The 16,531-nt window shown below is 35.4% G+C and overlaps 1 protein-coding gene across 1 annotated transcript in view; it reads left to right on the forward strand.

Annotated features, from left to right (window-relative positions):
* The window catches only part of LOC110306817 (uncharacterized), a 176,441-nt gene extending 160,254 nt beyond the window's left edge, over positions 1-16,187 (forward strand). The window contains 8 exon segments of the mRNA XM_085834585.1: positions 3,590-3,705; positions 5,550-5,670; positions 8,549-8,763; positions 10,471-10,607; positions 10,610-10,643; positions 10,645-10,694; positions 12,956-13,002; positions 16,113-16,187. Coding sequence (XP_085690711.1) covers positions 3,590-3,705; positions 5,550-5,670; positions 8,549-8,763; positions 10,471-10,607; positions 10,610-10,643; positions 10,645-10,694; positions 12,956-12,996 — 714 coding nt within the window. The 3' untranslated portion in view covers positions 12,997-13,002; positions 16,113-16,187.
* The last annotated feature ends 344 nt before the right edge of the window (positions 16,188-16,531 follow it).

Raw genomic sequence — 16,531 nt, forward strand, 5'->3', positions numbered from 1 at the left:
GCCATGCCTGCCTGGATACTGCCATGCTCCCACCTTGATGATAATGGACTGAACCTCTGAACCTGTAAGCCCGCCCCAATTAAATGTTGTTTTTTATAAGACTTGCCTTGGTCATGGTGTCTATTCACAGCAGTAAAACCCTAACTAAGACAGAAGTTGGTACCAGGAGTGGGGTATTGCTGTGATAGGCCTGACCATGCTTTTATTTGACAGAATGTGGATTTTGGGACTTTGTATTTGGAAAGCAATGGAATGCTTTAAATGGGGCTTAATGGGTCATCCTAGTAGGAATATGGAAGACTTAGTTGCTGGGAGTAATTTGAACTGTGTTGACCTGGCCCAAGAGATTTCAAAGGAGAAGAATTTCAGAATGTGGCATAAAGACTGGTTTTGTGGTACTTTGGTGAAGAATGTGGCTATTTTTTGCCCTTGTCTGAAAAGTTTGCCTGAGGCTAAGGTGAAGAGACTTGGATTAATTGCATTGACAAAGGAAGTTTCAAAAAAGCCCAGCAGAGACTTTGTTCTCTGGTTAAGTCTTATGAAGAAAAGTTTGAACAAGCATAGCAAGCTTAGAAAGGAAAAATATAAAATATATGGTTTGAGTATTAAAGGGGTACCAGGAAATGAAATGGAACAAATTCCTGTGTTCTAGGAGATAACAGATTAAGGGAGTGGGACCTTGGGGCAAGATCCTACCCAGCTAAATTAAATCCAGGCATGGTGGTACACACCTTTAATCTCAGGAGACAGGCATGCTGATCTCTGCATTCAAGGTCAATCTACAGAGCAAGAACCAGGATAGCCAAGCTTAGGCAGTGAAGGATTTAGAAAACATAAAGTTAGTGATAATGTAATAGGACAAGGGGATCATGTTCTAGTTCCTGTAAGCAGCAGAACTCGGCAGCTTCAGCCATGTGGCTCTGGCTCTAGAGTTAAGAATGGAAGGAACTACTGGGAAAATTGATGCTGGTTAGCTGGAGCTAAGGAATTAGCAGTGATTAAGAAGAGACCAGCATCACTGAGGTGAAATCTTCTGGAAATTGTTTTCTGGGAGCACAAAGAAGCTGTGTTCCAGAGATAACCAAGGTTGCACCTCATGCTGCGGCTGGACTTGGTAATGTGTAAGAGTCACTCAGGTGGTACTGCTTATGAAGGAATGAAGGGATAATGGAGAGAAGCTGAGGCTTAGCACTGTGAGAGGCCAGGGAAGGCCATTGGAGAAGGTGAAGCCTCAGCTGTAGTTGATGGCCCAGGACTGAAGGGGTCATGCAAAGGATTTGAGGCTTGGCACCCTGAAGAGAGCCTATGAGAGGCTATTGGTGAAGCCTAGTTGGAGTGGAATACCCCAGTGTATTAGAGATGTCAGTACCATGGAGTGATCACCAAGAACTGCAGCGATAGTGGAGTGGATCAACCTGAGCTTAGAGTGCTACAGAGGGCAGAGCTGGAAAAGTGATGCCAGCCCTTAGGAGGAGTCCAAAAGATCAAGTGGAATCCCAGACACTGAAACAAGAAGCTGTAACACTGAATTTGCCTTGGAGACTCAAAGATGTTAAAGATGCCAGAGCCATGGGACACATGCTGAGGAAAGCTACTAACAGGGAGTGGAACCAGCCCAGGAGAAAGCAGTTTGTTGCAGTCAACAAAGATGAAAAAGGAGTGGAGATCTGAAGACTGCTTTGACATCAGCCATGGAGATGCAGAGTTTGGAGTTTGCCCAGCTGGTTTCCTGCCTTGCTTTGGAGATTACAGTTAATTAAGTTGGATGAATCTCAGAAGAGACCTTTAACTTTGGACTTTTAACATTGTTGTGACTGCTATAGACTATGAGGACTTTGAAAGTTGGACTAAATGCATTTTGCATTATGCTATGTTTAAGTGTGGCCCCCATAGACTCATGTTTTTGAACAAGTCTATGGGGACCAGGGAGTGGAATGTGATGGTTTGTATATCCTTGGACCAGGGAGTGGCACCATCTGAAGGTGTGGCCTTGTTGGAATAGGTGTGACCTGGTTGGAATGGGTGTGTCACTGTGGATGTGGGTATAATATCCTCACCCTAGTTGCCTGGAAGTCAGTCTTCCACTAGCTGCCTTTAGATGAAGACATAGAACTCTCAGCTCCTCCTGTGCCATGCCTGCCTGGATACTGCCATGCTCCCACCTTGATGATAATGGACTGAACCTCTGAACCTGTAAGCCAGCCCCAATTAAATGTTGTTTTTTATAAGACTTGCCTTGGTCATGGTGTCTGTTCACAGCAGTAAAACCCTAACTAAGACACCTATGATGTCTTCCTTGAATGATTGAGGGTGATGTCAGCAATGGTACAAATAGCATCAAACAGCATCTACCACAGGTATCATTTGGGAATTTCTATCTGGAGATGTGTGTGAAAGCATGTTTGCCTATCTCTGGGCACACACAAAAACAGCTTCCCCATTAAACTGTGAGACTGGATTCACAGTAAGAAATCTTTTCTGTATGATTTGCAGTGTGAACAGAGTAAAATTTAAGGATTACTGACACTGAATGAACTATTAGTTATAGATTTATCATATTTTGACACGAGGGAAATTTCATAAGGAAGTATTCATGTGAGTGAAATGTAAATGCATGCCCACATTATTATTATTAAAGGGTTCATCTCTCCATATGCTGGTGCATAGCTTCCATGATGTTTTCATCTTTTGTTACCAAGAAATAGAGAAGACCTGTGTCAAATTATACCTGAACCTTATTTTATTGCTCAGTTTCAAAGAGAAAACTCTAGGTTATTTAGGCAGTATTTCAGTCAAACAACTTAAAAAGAGAAAACAACATGAGTGATTAAATATATAAATTATCAGGTAATAATGAATGACTTGCAAATCATTTTGTTAGCCTGCTTTCCCATTTCTCTAAAAGCAATAAAGTGTCAGAGTCTAAATGCTATGGAATCTTAAAAGTAGGACCACCATATTAAAATAAAAAGATTGGACATGATTCTTCTATGAATGGTTGAGCATGGGTTAAATGTAAAATATCCCCTTAATTCTAATAAAAATATTTATATCCACGTAAATGGTGCATCACACTTTTTTAGTAAATGGTGATAATTCACCTAGAGAGGTTTGAGGAAATATTAGTGCTTTCATCTGAAATATTTATGGAAGTTGGAGAAAAACCTACTTAAAACTACTAAATGTTAAGTATTGCCAGTATTTCCAGATAAATGTAGAAATAATTTTCTTACACTCAGTCTAGGACTTAAGAAGTACCTGTGGATTCCTTCTAAGACATTTGTTCACCGATCATGGTAAACATCACGGGAAATATTAACTTACCTTTAATTTTTTATTAATGATTACTACCATCATCTTGCGTTTTTATCAAATAAGAATTAGCAACTTAACAAAATAAAGCATGTACATATGTGTCAATTTGAGATATTTGAAGAAAGTAGTTGTTTTTTCTTCTTTGCTTGTTTTATTAAGTTTATATTTATTATACCCCTCTAACCACATTCCTCACAAACGTTTGAATAATAATATTTGAAAGAAGATATAGGAGCCTCTAGAATTTTTAAACTATATCCCACGTTTTTAATAGTCTGAAGATGACATGAGAGACCTAAGCAAAGGACTCAGTGACGTAAAACAATCTGTTCAACTTAGTGTGGAGACTCAGAAGAAAGAAGACGCTGAAGTAGGAAAAGAACGAGCTGGGTAAATAAGTTCCTACTGTGTCAGACAAGTCCAGTGGTTTAACTGTAATCTTAGCAATGCCTAGATGGAAATTTACTCTACACTTGGTTGTTAGCATTTAAAATAACAGGTTTTTTAATGTGTGCTCCAGAAACTTATAACAAACTTATTTTTGAGACAATGTTTTGAATGTTAGGGACAACCTGGCTTCAAAATGTGATCCTTCAGGTTCAGCCTCCTAAGTGCTGAATATATACATATTACATATAAGTATACATTACGAATACATAATATATTTCAACATTGTAACCAAATGTTTTAATAGAAAAATATTAAAATATTCCGTGTATTCTTTAGGGATTTTGACAGCAGACATAACACTGTCTTTGGCATGTAGAATCAGTGGTGTTCCACTTCATGTGCCACAAAAGCTTATTTCTTATATGATTTTCTACTCTTTCATTCTTTTTGAATTTCATTGTCTTCAGGATTCAAAGATTTTCATACACAGATTCTGTCACTTCTAACAATGTCATAATTATCTAGATTAAGCTTGTTTCTCTTCTGCATCTTTCCTTTTATAGTGTATGGTATACATATGATGGAGATAAACCTGTTGCTGTTGGCATCTTCCATATGCACAAAGTGCACATGTTATTAAATATTTGGACATTCCAATGTGTTGCTATTTTAAGAAGAACACTAGTTACCTTGAGCAAAGCAATGCTGCTAATTTGGTATAGAATGATTCAGAGGCTACTGTAGGCATGCATTGTTGCCTGGTGAAAATTAATTCCCTGAACACTCAGAAAATGTATCCTTATGCACATATCTAACAAACAACAATGTTGCCTAGACAAAATAACTTTCCTAAATTTTACATGATTTTGTTTTACCTTGAGTTGTTATGTTAATATTTACAAATCTCATCACTTTTATTTTTGTTTTGAGGTTCAAAATTATTTTTTGAAATTCAAATATAATTACATCATGTCTTCTTCCCTTTCTTCCCTCCACATCCTTCCCATGTAGCAACCTCCCCCACTGCTCTTGCAAATTAAAAGTCTGTTGTTCTTAAGTTTGTGTGTGTGGGGGGGGGGGAGGAAGGAGGTACTATTCAATCCTATTTTCTTTTTATATTTAAATTACTTTTATTCTTTGAGAGTTTCATACAATTTATTTAGTCATATTTACTCCTAGAGGATAATATGTAAATATTGAGTATTAGAATTCTTCAAAGACTCCATTTTCTAGGTCTGCTAAATAGTTTACAGAAAGTGCAAATGATTTAAAATAAGTTCTATAATTAAACTTTTATTGTTGATAAATAACTTTTGTCAACAGAACAGTCTTGATTCAGTTCACTTCACATAATGGTGTAGTACCTGCTCAGACTCTACTGCTACTTCCCGTTGTTCTCACCACTCCTCAGTTACTTTTAATTAACTATGGTAACACTAGTATCATAGTCAGTAATTACATATATATTTGTATCTTTTAGTGTATCACTTGTGTATAATTTTATTTTTTCTTTTCATACTTTGAACTGACCTCTGGTGATAGATGATGAGGACTTAATGTTATATATGTGCATACTGCTTCAAACCGTAATACCTGTTACTTAACTGTTACACAAAATATACTAATTCATATTATATTATTTGCATATGATATGATTATTTGCATAAGATAATTCTAATTATTCTTAATTAGAATTCGTTGAGGGGAAATTAGCTACAATTAAATAAGAAGTATACAATTTCCAGACATAGTGTTCATGATAAAATATATTATTATAAAGATGTTCTGTTAGCAGTTATTAAGCAGTTATTGTTAACATATATTTATTCATTACATATTAACAGAATTGGGAAATCCTTTAAGATGACAGATCATAGACAGGATATTGGAGACTGTGGTTCTCATGGGGATTTTGAAACCTCCCTACTTGAAATGAGTACTCCAGCAACAATGCCAGGATGCATGGTACGGTTCAATTTTGGGCCCAAAATTAATCTAATTGAGAAAAGTACAAATCTCTCTATACTTTTAGCACATAAATAAATATGTTTAAGCAGTGTGAGAGACTTGATATAATAGGAAATGTAAAACTTTTTAAAAACTCTATTCTTTGATTCTCTTGTGACTTGATATCTCACCAGGTTTTAAAGACAAGCAAGTACATAAACATAATGTATGACTCTAAAGACAATTTCAGATCAATTTATTGATATATAATTACTGTCCATTATATGCAATATTTCCATTGTAAAATTTAATGTTTTTTAATATATTCATAGCTCTGTCCTAATCATAATTTTATAACTATTTTTATTTTCAAAATAAATATCATGCTTTTCCTCCATGACATAACCCTCTCCTACTCAGTCTTAGGGAGATATCAAGCTATGTTTTCTCTACAGACTTACCTATTTCTCGACAACTCAAGCAAATAGAAATATTGGCTTCTTTTACTTAACATGATGTTTTCAAAGTCCATTCCTTTTGTAGTAGGTGTTACTGCTATATTTCTTATTATTGCTAGTGTTCTCTTATGTCATGCATTTTATTTAATGACCCATTAGATATTGTTTTCACTTACAGCATAATGTGATACTTATATGCACAAGATTATACACATTCTCATTTTTTTTCTTTTTCTTGGCACTTATTGGTGAGATTGTTAAGTTATGTGATAATACTACATAATCTTTTGAGGAACTGTGAGTGCTAGGCTCTTTCCCAACCAGCATACACTTCTGATTTTCTGTTATAGTACTGCAGATAATATCTTCCATTCTTCCACATGTTCTAACTAGAAATAATATTCTAGAGACAAAGTTGCTTACATTTAAGAAATTTCAGTTGAAGGGAACTGGGCATAAAAATCTCCTACAGTAGTTCCAACATTTTTATGCTTTTTTTGTTGTTTTTGATCTAGTTTCCCTAGACGTTGCTGACAACTATTAGCTGGAACTCAATTAGAGAAAGCAGCTCTACTTCAAAGCCTAGAGACTCTCTTTGTTGCCTAGCATCCCCACAATATGGCTACCAAACTCAAGGGGTCAGTGCTATGAAATAGGGATATTGTTTAACTTAGTGTTGAAAGCCATCTGACTTCATCCTCACCTTTCCATTTTTTTCCCCTAAGGCAGTCCACAAAATGGGGGAGGGAGATCTTTGTCAATTCTACACAATTTATATTTTTTCAATTTTATAGATCGCCTCAGAATTCCAGTTTTACTGTCGTATTTTAATTTTACATGGCCCCACTTATTAATTCTTGGGATTATTTCCTTTGATATGAGGAAGCTCCTTTTGGGTGTTATTTAGTGAAAATTCAAGAATTAAAGGCTTCAAAACTTGTATAACCGAAACTCTAGTCATAAAATAATATGTTGAAAACTAAAGATATTTCAAGTCAGTGAGTAGCATAAAGCTCATTAACTCTGAACCAACGCTCCAGCCCTGATGCTGAGATCTTTTACAAACCTAAGATTCTGCAGTAGTTCAGCATGCTCACTAGTCTTTTGAGTCTAGTTCTCAGAACCTATGTTGAGTAGCTCAAAACTACCTGTAATTCTGACTCCACAAGATCCCACGCCTTCTTCTGGCCTTGAAAGGTACCATTGCCTGCCTTCCCCACATTTACATAGAACAGATACAAATCTTTAAAACACCTTACATCACAAGGTTCTCCTCCTACCTAGGCCATGGCTACTAGAGTATATACCTCAGATATAATTCCGCTCCATATAGAGACTCCATTTTAAGTGATGGCATTTACAATTTACCTGCTCAATTATTTGCTCACACACTTTCTCTATTGCTCCAAACAAAACAGTACAAGGTGATCTGAAGGGAAAAGTAAGAAGGAACTGTTCAGGCTATGAGGTCACGCGGAAGAATTAGCCTTCAATATTAAAATCATTCTTGGGGTTTTCTGTTATGCATAGAGACTCTAGTTCTTCCTTTACCTAAGGAATTATCTGGGTCTGAGTGATTGAATAATTTTCTCATCCTGTTTCCAAGCTATTTTAGAAGGTTCTCTTGACTATTTCAGTCATATTACCTTTGTCTGTGTCTTTGTTTTAACCTAACCTTAAATGAAATAATCATATCACTCTCTCCCTCTTCTACATTCCTCCTTCCCCTCATAGCAACACCTACCTCAAACCTCTCCCATCCTCCCTTAGGTTGGTAGCCTTCTTAAACTATTATTGTTCAATGCACATTTGGGTCTGATTATCTATCTGTTTGTGTGTATGTATAGTGTTTTCTGAATTCTAACTTCCAAGGTCTGTTTTACAACATAGATTAACAGTGGTATCTATATTTGATCTCAGTGTAAGTAATTTGCACTGAAATTTTGATAATTTATGTGTGGATAGTGTACAAACTAGCAACCCATGTTTTCACATAGTGAGGGTTGGTTCTTATGTGTTTCATAGATTTTTAGCTTATAAGATAAGTAAATTTAAATTTCAACTGCTACACAGCTATGGTTCCTTCCTCCATCCTTCATTCCTCTATAATTCCCAGTCAGTATCTTTGAGGTCCATGAGCTTAAAGGAAGTGTCCACTAAGCGTTTGAACTATCTATAGCTTTTTCTTTTATAAATACAGGCCCTACAATGGTTCCCTAGCATATGGGAAGATCTGGTTTTAAGCCCAGTACCTCTCATTAAGAATTGAGAAAGTCAAATTTTGTGCTGATGCAATACAATTAATATTGATGAGTACTTGATATTCTAGCATCTCTTAAGTTATATTTGAAATCTGACCAACGTAAAACTACCGTCGTCAAACACCCACCGTAGCTGTGTGTAATTGCTTTTTGACATGCATGCTTTTAATGTTCCAGGCACAAGCAACAGGTAAACCATGCTCAGAATTCTTAAAGGAGAGCTATACAACTTCAACAATCAATGCAATGGAAACCAAAATCAGAAGCCTTAAATTGACACTCTCTAAACTGAAAGTTAGCAGAGCATTGCGAGTATTAGAACTGGAACGCTATAAGTACCTCTACTATGAAGAATTGAGCATTAGAAAATCAGTTCAATATTACTTAAACAAGTAAGTTAAAAAACGTATATGTGGAAAGCATAGTAGGTTCAATAATTGTTCTCTAAATCCTAATTGTTAGCAAAATGCTTTTTATGAAGGTTAATTGTTAATGTTAATTAATATTATTAATTTTTGGAAATAATATAATATTGACTTCATTTTGATCACTCTATTACAGATTACAATATTTTCTGCTTATTATATGTGATATTTTGTTTTAATATTTTTGTCTTTCTTTTTAACTAATTAATTTATTTATATCTCAGACAGTTTCCTCTCCCTGTACTCCCTCACAGAGTCCTCCCCCTATCCCCCTCCTCTTCTTTATTTTCATATAGTAAATCAAATATATTTTCATCTGAGTATTTTTGAAACTTTGTAATTAAGGCAGTGATATTGACATAATCTTATTGTAAATATTTCACAAATGCAAATACTGAATGTTAAATTGGCTTTTACATAACATAGCTTAAAACCAATGGTTTACTTCCCTACTAGTTGATAAATGACTTTTTCTGTGCAGTAAACCTTTTGACCACTAGAGGGAGCCTGGACACAAAATATCCTTAGTCTCTATACTTTCCATACAGGCATATTGTGGTACAGGGAAAGATTAATATGGGAATAAAAGAAAACCTAGACCACAAAATACTTAAAAATTATTAATTGTGAAGATGTATAAATGACAGACTGGTAACCACCCTTGCTGCTTTGGTAATGATGTAATGACTGATGTAATGACGTAAATGCGTCATATACTTCTTTGGTTCATTTGATTACCAACTCAAGTATTACATTCGCCCCTTACGTTTTTATGAGTTATTCTCCAGTGCCAAATGTTGAATGATACTAACCTAAAACATGCGGATAACATAGGATAAGGCAAATATTTTCAAAGATGATATTTGTAAAAAATCTATTAACTTGTCTGTGAAGGTTGAGTGAATTCTTGCTTGGAAGACATGAATATTGTTTTTCGGTGCTGATGTTACAGAGAAGACTATTTCACACACTTAGCTTTGTGAGCCAATGAGTTGAACCAGAGTACATTACAAGAACTTGGGTGAAGTCTCACTCACAGAAAGATGAAGAACTTACATGGAACTGAAGCAACCACAAAAGAAGATTCATTCTCTTTTGCAACAATTAACTCTCTATATGTTCTCATGGAAAAAAAAAAAAGACTCATGAGGCCTCAATTCCATATAAGGACAAGGGACCCAGTGTTTCAAAAATTCTGGTATAGAAAATTACTACAAAGATTTGAAGAGGGCAAAATTTCACGTGTTGCTATATGTTTCATTATAATTTATAAAATATATATCTTTAATAAGATGGTATAACATATTTTCAAATAAGAAACACTTTTAAACAATAAAGTGAACATCTAGTATTTTATGTTACTTTTTATATTTTTTTATTAAATATTCCAATAACATCATGAAGAAAATAAGTATATCCAGTCTAGATAAGCAGAATCTTATCTGTCAAGGTACACATCATTGTACCTATCCCCTTTCCTTTAAAAATCTAGCTTCATATTTGCAATATCTCTTGAGTTACATAAACTGACACACACACACAAATACACCTTCAACACATGCCATTTCCATGGGCATCATTTAATCTTGTGGCAGTATTGTTAAAATGCAAACAAATTAATAGACCTTTAGTGAAAGTAGCAGCTTTAGAATTTACTATTTACAATCTCCTTAGGAGTAATGAAAATCCAGAGAACAGATCAAAGCTTTACATGGAAACACAGCACAGCAGCTCTGCAGTAAATGCACAAAGAATTGGACCTTTGACGGAGTGCTCTTCTACTGGCTGCTTTGACAGCATTCCAGGACCTGGAAAAAGTCTCCTTCTGAGAGAAAACCAGACAGCATCGTCCAGGCTCTCAACCATTGACAAGTGGCCTGGAAGATTGCCTGAAAATGGTTGGTTATCCTTTCAGTTTTAAAGTTCTGGTGTAGTTCATATATATGTATATGAACTATATATACATATTCTATATGAACTATATATACATATTCTACTTTTTCATTTTTCTTTCTTTTCTATTAGATATTTTCTTTATTTACATTTCAAATGTTATCTCCTTTCCTAGTTTCCCCTCCAAAAATCCCCTATCCCTTTACCCACCCCCTGATCACCAACCCACCCACTCCCACTTCCTGACCCTGGCATTCCCCTATACTAGGGCATAGAACCTTCACAGGACCAAGGACCTCTCCTCCTATTGATGACCGACTAGGCCATTCTCTGCTACATATGCAGCTAGGGCCATGAATCCCACCACGTGTTTTCTTTGATTGGTGGTTTAGTCCCAGGAAGCTCTGGGGGTACTGGTTAGTTCATATTGTTCTTCCTATGGAGCTACAAACCTTTTCAGTTCCTTGGGTCCTTTCTCTAGCTCCTTCATTGGGGACCCTGTGCTCTGTCCAATGGATGACTGTGAGCATCCACTTCTGTATTTATCAGGCACTGGCAGAGCCTCTCAGGAAACAGCTTTATCAGGCTCCTGTCAGCAAGCTCTTTTTGGCATCTGCCATAGTGTCTGGGTTTGGTGGTTGTTTATGGTATGGATCCCCAGGTGGGGCAGTCTCTGAATGGCTAGTCCTTCAGTATCTGCTCAGAACTTTGTCTCTGTAACTCCCACCATGGATATTTTGTTCCCCTTTCTAAGAAGGATCGAAGTATCCACACTTTAGTCTTCCTTCTTCATGAGTTTCATGTGGTTTAAAATTGTATCTTGGGTATTCTAAGCTTCTGGGCTAATATCCACTTATCAGTGAGTGCATATCACATGTGTTCTTTTGTGATTGGGTTACCTCACCTCACTTAGAAACCTCCAGGTACATCCATTTGTCTAAGAATTTCATACATTCATTGTTTTCAATAGCTGAGTAGTACTCTATTATGTAAATGTACCACATTCTCTGTATCCATTCCTGTGTTGAGGGACATCTGGGTTCTTTCCAGCTTCTGGCTATTATAAATAAGGCTACACTGAACATAGCAGAGTACAAAAGTAAATGGATTGGAAAGAGATCCGTTGGCCAAATGTGCTTCCATGCCAATGCAAGCACATGTGTTTTGATTCTAGCATCTACTTAAAATTTGCCTTGGTGACTATAATTATAGGAATGGGGAAAGGGAAGGGGCAGGGTATCCTGCAGTTCCCAGTCAAGCTAGTATTGAATGAACTATGAGGTCTAGATTCAAACAAAACCTTGTTTCAAAAATATAAAGTGGATAAGAGAGACAAAGATAGCGGAAGTAAGCTTTCCTCCACAGAAGTAAATGCACTGGTGAGTGCAGCAAATGCCTCCCCATCATTTGTGTCACACATGCACGCACACACGTGTGCACGCAACCACACACACACAAACACACACACACACACACACACACAAATACACACACCAGGAGGGGTGGGGGAACACAATTAGAAATTTTATAAATTTGGAAAGTTTCTTGTGTCTTTATTTTTGAAACATCATCATGAACATTATAGAATATATGAAAATGAATTTATATATTTTAAATTTGCTTAAAATCTTCAAGTAAGTAGATTTTTAAGAAATGATTATTTTTGAACATACAGGGCTAATCAGTGAGTAGAGGCCTTTGTTGCAAAGCCTGGTGACCTTGGTTCAATTTTCATAGCCTATATGTGAAAGAAGAGAACAAGATGTCACACAAGTTGTCAAATGACAAAGACCTACATGAATGCTTCATGGCATGTGTACATGTTCACCCAGACACAGATACACACTAATAAGCACATAGACACATAGATGGATAAGTGAAAAACATCAAAAAAATGATTATTCCTGCACAAAGTCTAGTTATCTTTGACATGTTTTGGCTTGATTTCTTAGCAACATTTAGCTAGGCTAGGCCCATATTTTGATCAATCTTAGTTTTAGGCTTCACATTCCAGCTTAACTCTGAGATGCTGTGTCTCATGGACTAGGTGCCAATCTATACTTTTGATTACTCCCTATTTGATTGTATTATTTTGCAGTTACATGAGGAGATATGTCTTTTGGTTCTTTATATTGAGATCTGAAAATATGTTTGTTGATAAAAGAAGACACAGTCTGTGTTTGTGAAGCACACTTTCTACCACTGAGCGAGAACTCTTTGACTTAAAGGCTACAAGTAACATCTGACCTTTCTTTTTTTTTTTCAGATACAACAGGCGTCCCAATAGAATTATGGAGTAGCAAATAAAGCAAGGTATGTTGCCAAAATGTATTAATTTATTTTAAATAACAGAATTAGGAAATATGTTATAAGTAGTAACTGGCTTTCATTTCATTTATCTTGTTAGATTAATTAGTCTTGATATGGCACTGAATGAAATATATAAATGGCAAAATATGTAACTTATTTATCATCTACAATTTTTAAAAATCTCAAAAAGTCTATATTTTTAGAGCAAGCATGAAGACATAATTATGAAAACACAAGGTACCACCAAGAATACAACAGCACTGAAAATTAACAATGATGTGCCTGCAAATAACACACATTTCAATAATAACTTTAACTCTTAATAGCTTCAATTCCCCAATTAAACAATACAGGCCGACTAAACAAATCAAGAAACAAAATAGGACTATTTGTTACCTACTACAAACAAACACACCATAACACATGTTCACTTTAATGATAGATTCTCCCTTAGCATTTTAAAAAATATGGAAAAATTACTCTGCAGAAAATAATCGTCTATCACTCTCAATATCTGACAGAAGAGACTTCCAAGTAAAACTAATTAGAAGAAATAATAAGACACGCTTCAGTCCATTTAAGAGAATTTGTAACCAAGAAGACATTTCTATGCCCAACTTTGTTGTATCAATTTCATAAAAAAAAATGAACCCCTAGTTTTAAAAACATAGATTAACACTGACTCACTAGTAGTAGGTGATTTTAATAGCCCATTATCTCCAAAGACAGGTCCTCTGGACCACAAGCAGAACCACAGAAACATCAGAATTAATGAACCACACATCAAAAAGTCCTAACAGCTTCAGAATATTATTCCCAAGAACCAAAGAATATATATTTTCATTTGTGCTATCCCACTGAAACTGTCACTAAATTTTTGAAATTATTCTTAGCCAAAAAAGACTATAAAGATCAATTGTCTGAAACCCCAGACTCATTCAGTAATCCCTGTTTTAATTTTTCAAGCCTAGTGAAAGTTTTACAATAAGTACTGTATTCATCACACAGACACACACACACACACACACGCACACACACACACATGCACACACACACACACACGCACACATTGTATAGGTTGTTTCTTAATGGAACTTAACTAATTTGAGTACTACCATATGATTATTGTAGTACTGTTAATATGCAACTGATGAATGACCTATTCCTATTTATTTGAACATAAATATAAGGTATATTTTTCAAAATCTACTTTGATAAGGGTTCTTTTTTCTTTTTAAATTAATCTTTTAGCATCTGGTGTTCTTTTGCTAATTATGTTTAAAAAAACAAGAGAAAACAAACAAACAAAGAAAAACAAAAAACAAAATACAAAACTCCTGTGTGCAGTATCCCACACACAAACCAAAGGAAGCCTGCCCCCAGCTGAATTTGATTGGTAATAAAAAATTGCCAAAAAGCCAATGGCTGGGCAAAAAGAGATGGATGGGACCCTTAGAGTTGTGCAGGATAAGTTGCAAGAGGAGGAGGAAAGGGATAGCCATAACCCCAGCAAGACAGAAAGAAAAGATTTAGAGCTAGAGGGAAAACCATCAGAATTGTACGAGTAAAGGGAAAGGGACCCCTGGAAGGGCTGTCTAGAAGCTTTCTGCTCAGCAAAGACCCATGGGCTTCACAGAAGGTCCACTGAGCTAGTAAGGCATGTTAAAAGTAGATAGATAGATAGATAGATAGATAGATAGATAGATAGATAGATAGATAGATAGATAGATAGATTAGATAAGATCGATAAGATAGATAGATAAGATATAATGATAAACACGGTGAATGTGATAACACAATAATAGTTTTATTTCTCTTTAAAGTGATTGTCATCATAACTGTTATTTTGTTATTAAAAGAGTTTGATGAGTCTGTCTTCTGAAAGGACTATCATCACAAGTTATAGCAGAACACACAACAGATACATGAGTTGACTATAAGCATATCTGGAAGCTGGATGCATTCTTTCTTCTTTCATATACTAGCTTAGGACTGGGATCAAGATGCAGGCCTTATTGGCAATGCAGAAAGTCATATTTAGTAATATAGAAATTCATGACTCAAATTTGCCTTAGAGGCTGTACCCCCAAGACTTAGACATTACCTCAATTTTACCATTAGATGTGTTAGAGAAAATTTTAGTTACATGTGTGTTAGAACAAGAATCTTTACATACTTATGACAATCTCATTAAAATAATTGGTATACTGTAAATGAAGAGTGTCTGTTTGGAGCCCTTCCTTACATTTACTGTACTTAACACCTATTTCACAAACTTTTCTAAGGATGATAGCCCTGGATGACCTGAAACTTAGTATGTAATCCAGGGTGGCCACGAACACCCAGAGACTCACACCCAGAGTCTGTGCCTCTTAATTGCTGGCGTTAAAATTGTCCAACATCACTCCATGTTTGAGGGTATTTTGATCGAGTTTGTAATGTATTTAATATCCCTTCCACAATGTCCCCTCTGTTGCCTTCTTGACCTTTGTCCTAGTGCTTGCTTTCTCTGTAATATTTTTGCTAATATTCTTATTATTCTGCTTCCTATTTGTTTCTTTCTGAATATGCTGTTTCCTTGTTGTTGTGAAAATACCGAAGGCACAAAGGGTTCCAGGATTTTATAGATTCTTAAAAGCGGTTAAAGTGCTATCTACTCCTTGAATATGTATGTAATATCCTGGGAAGACAATCATTTTAATGTAAAAATATTAAAGTCAAGACTTTAAATGGCCTTCTCTGAACATAGTAGATGTACATGAGGTTTAAGCTCACAGTCCTTAAAATAAAAACAATTTTCCTTAGGTGTTTTAATAAGGAATTGCAAGATTGCTACTATTTATAACAACTAGAAAATGACCAGAATATGTTTAGTGAGTGAACTTAGTAGCACAAGGTAGAAATTGAACTAATAAAAGGAGAAATTTAATAGAAAAACAGTAGGTATTGTAAAGACTTAATTATTGAAATAGACTTGTAATTGGAATTTGTGAAAAGCTATGTGCACACAATATATAAAATGAGGACTCAAGATATTAGATCTTATCTGTAAAGGAATATTTGTGAGACTTAATGATCATAACAAATATTTTACTTTTTTTCTTTGGTTGTAGGAAGACAATCAACAAGATTTCTGTTGACAGATATTAAACAATTTGAAACAATTGGAACAGTTTCTATATCAAATAAACATATGGATTATCTACTTTAAGTACCCCCCCAAACGCCATGTATGTATGTGTGTATGCAAGTGTCTGTCTGCATGTCTTTTTCTATCATCTGTATCTATGCCATATGATACTACATGTGTGCTGAATTGTACGTATCTTTGACCCAGCTTAGGTAAGCATTCTCGTATACTGTATCCTTGCCATTTCAGTGATATTTTACAGCAGAAATGTGTGATAAACAATAGCTATACCTGGCTTGCAACAACACTCAGAGGGCTGCATTTATTTAGTTGGCAGCATTCATACAAAGAACAGAACTGATTGAATCTACCTTTAACCATATTTTAAATAATAAGAAATTA

The sequence above is a fragment of the Mus caroli genome, unplaced genomic scaffold (assembly GCF_978045245.1).
Source record: "Mus caroli unplaced genomic scaffold, Mus_caroli_1 scaffold_2, whole genome shotgun sequence".
NCBI classification, from domain to species: domain Eukaryota; kingdom Metazoa; phylum Chordata; class Mammalia; order Rodentia; family Muridae; genus Mus; species Mus caroli.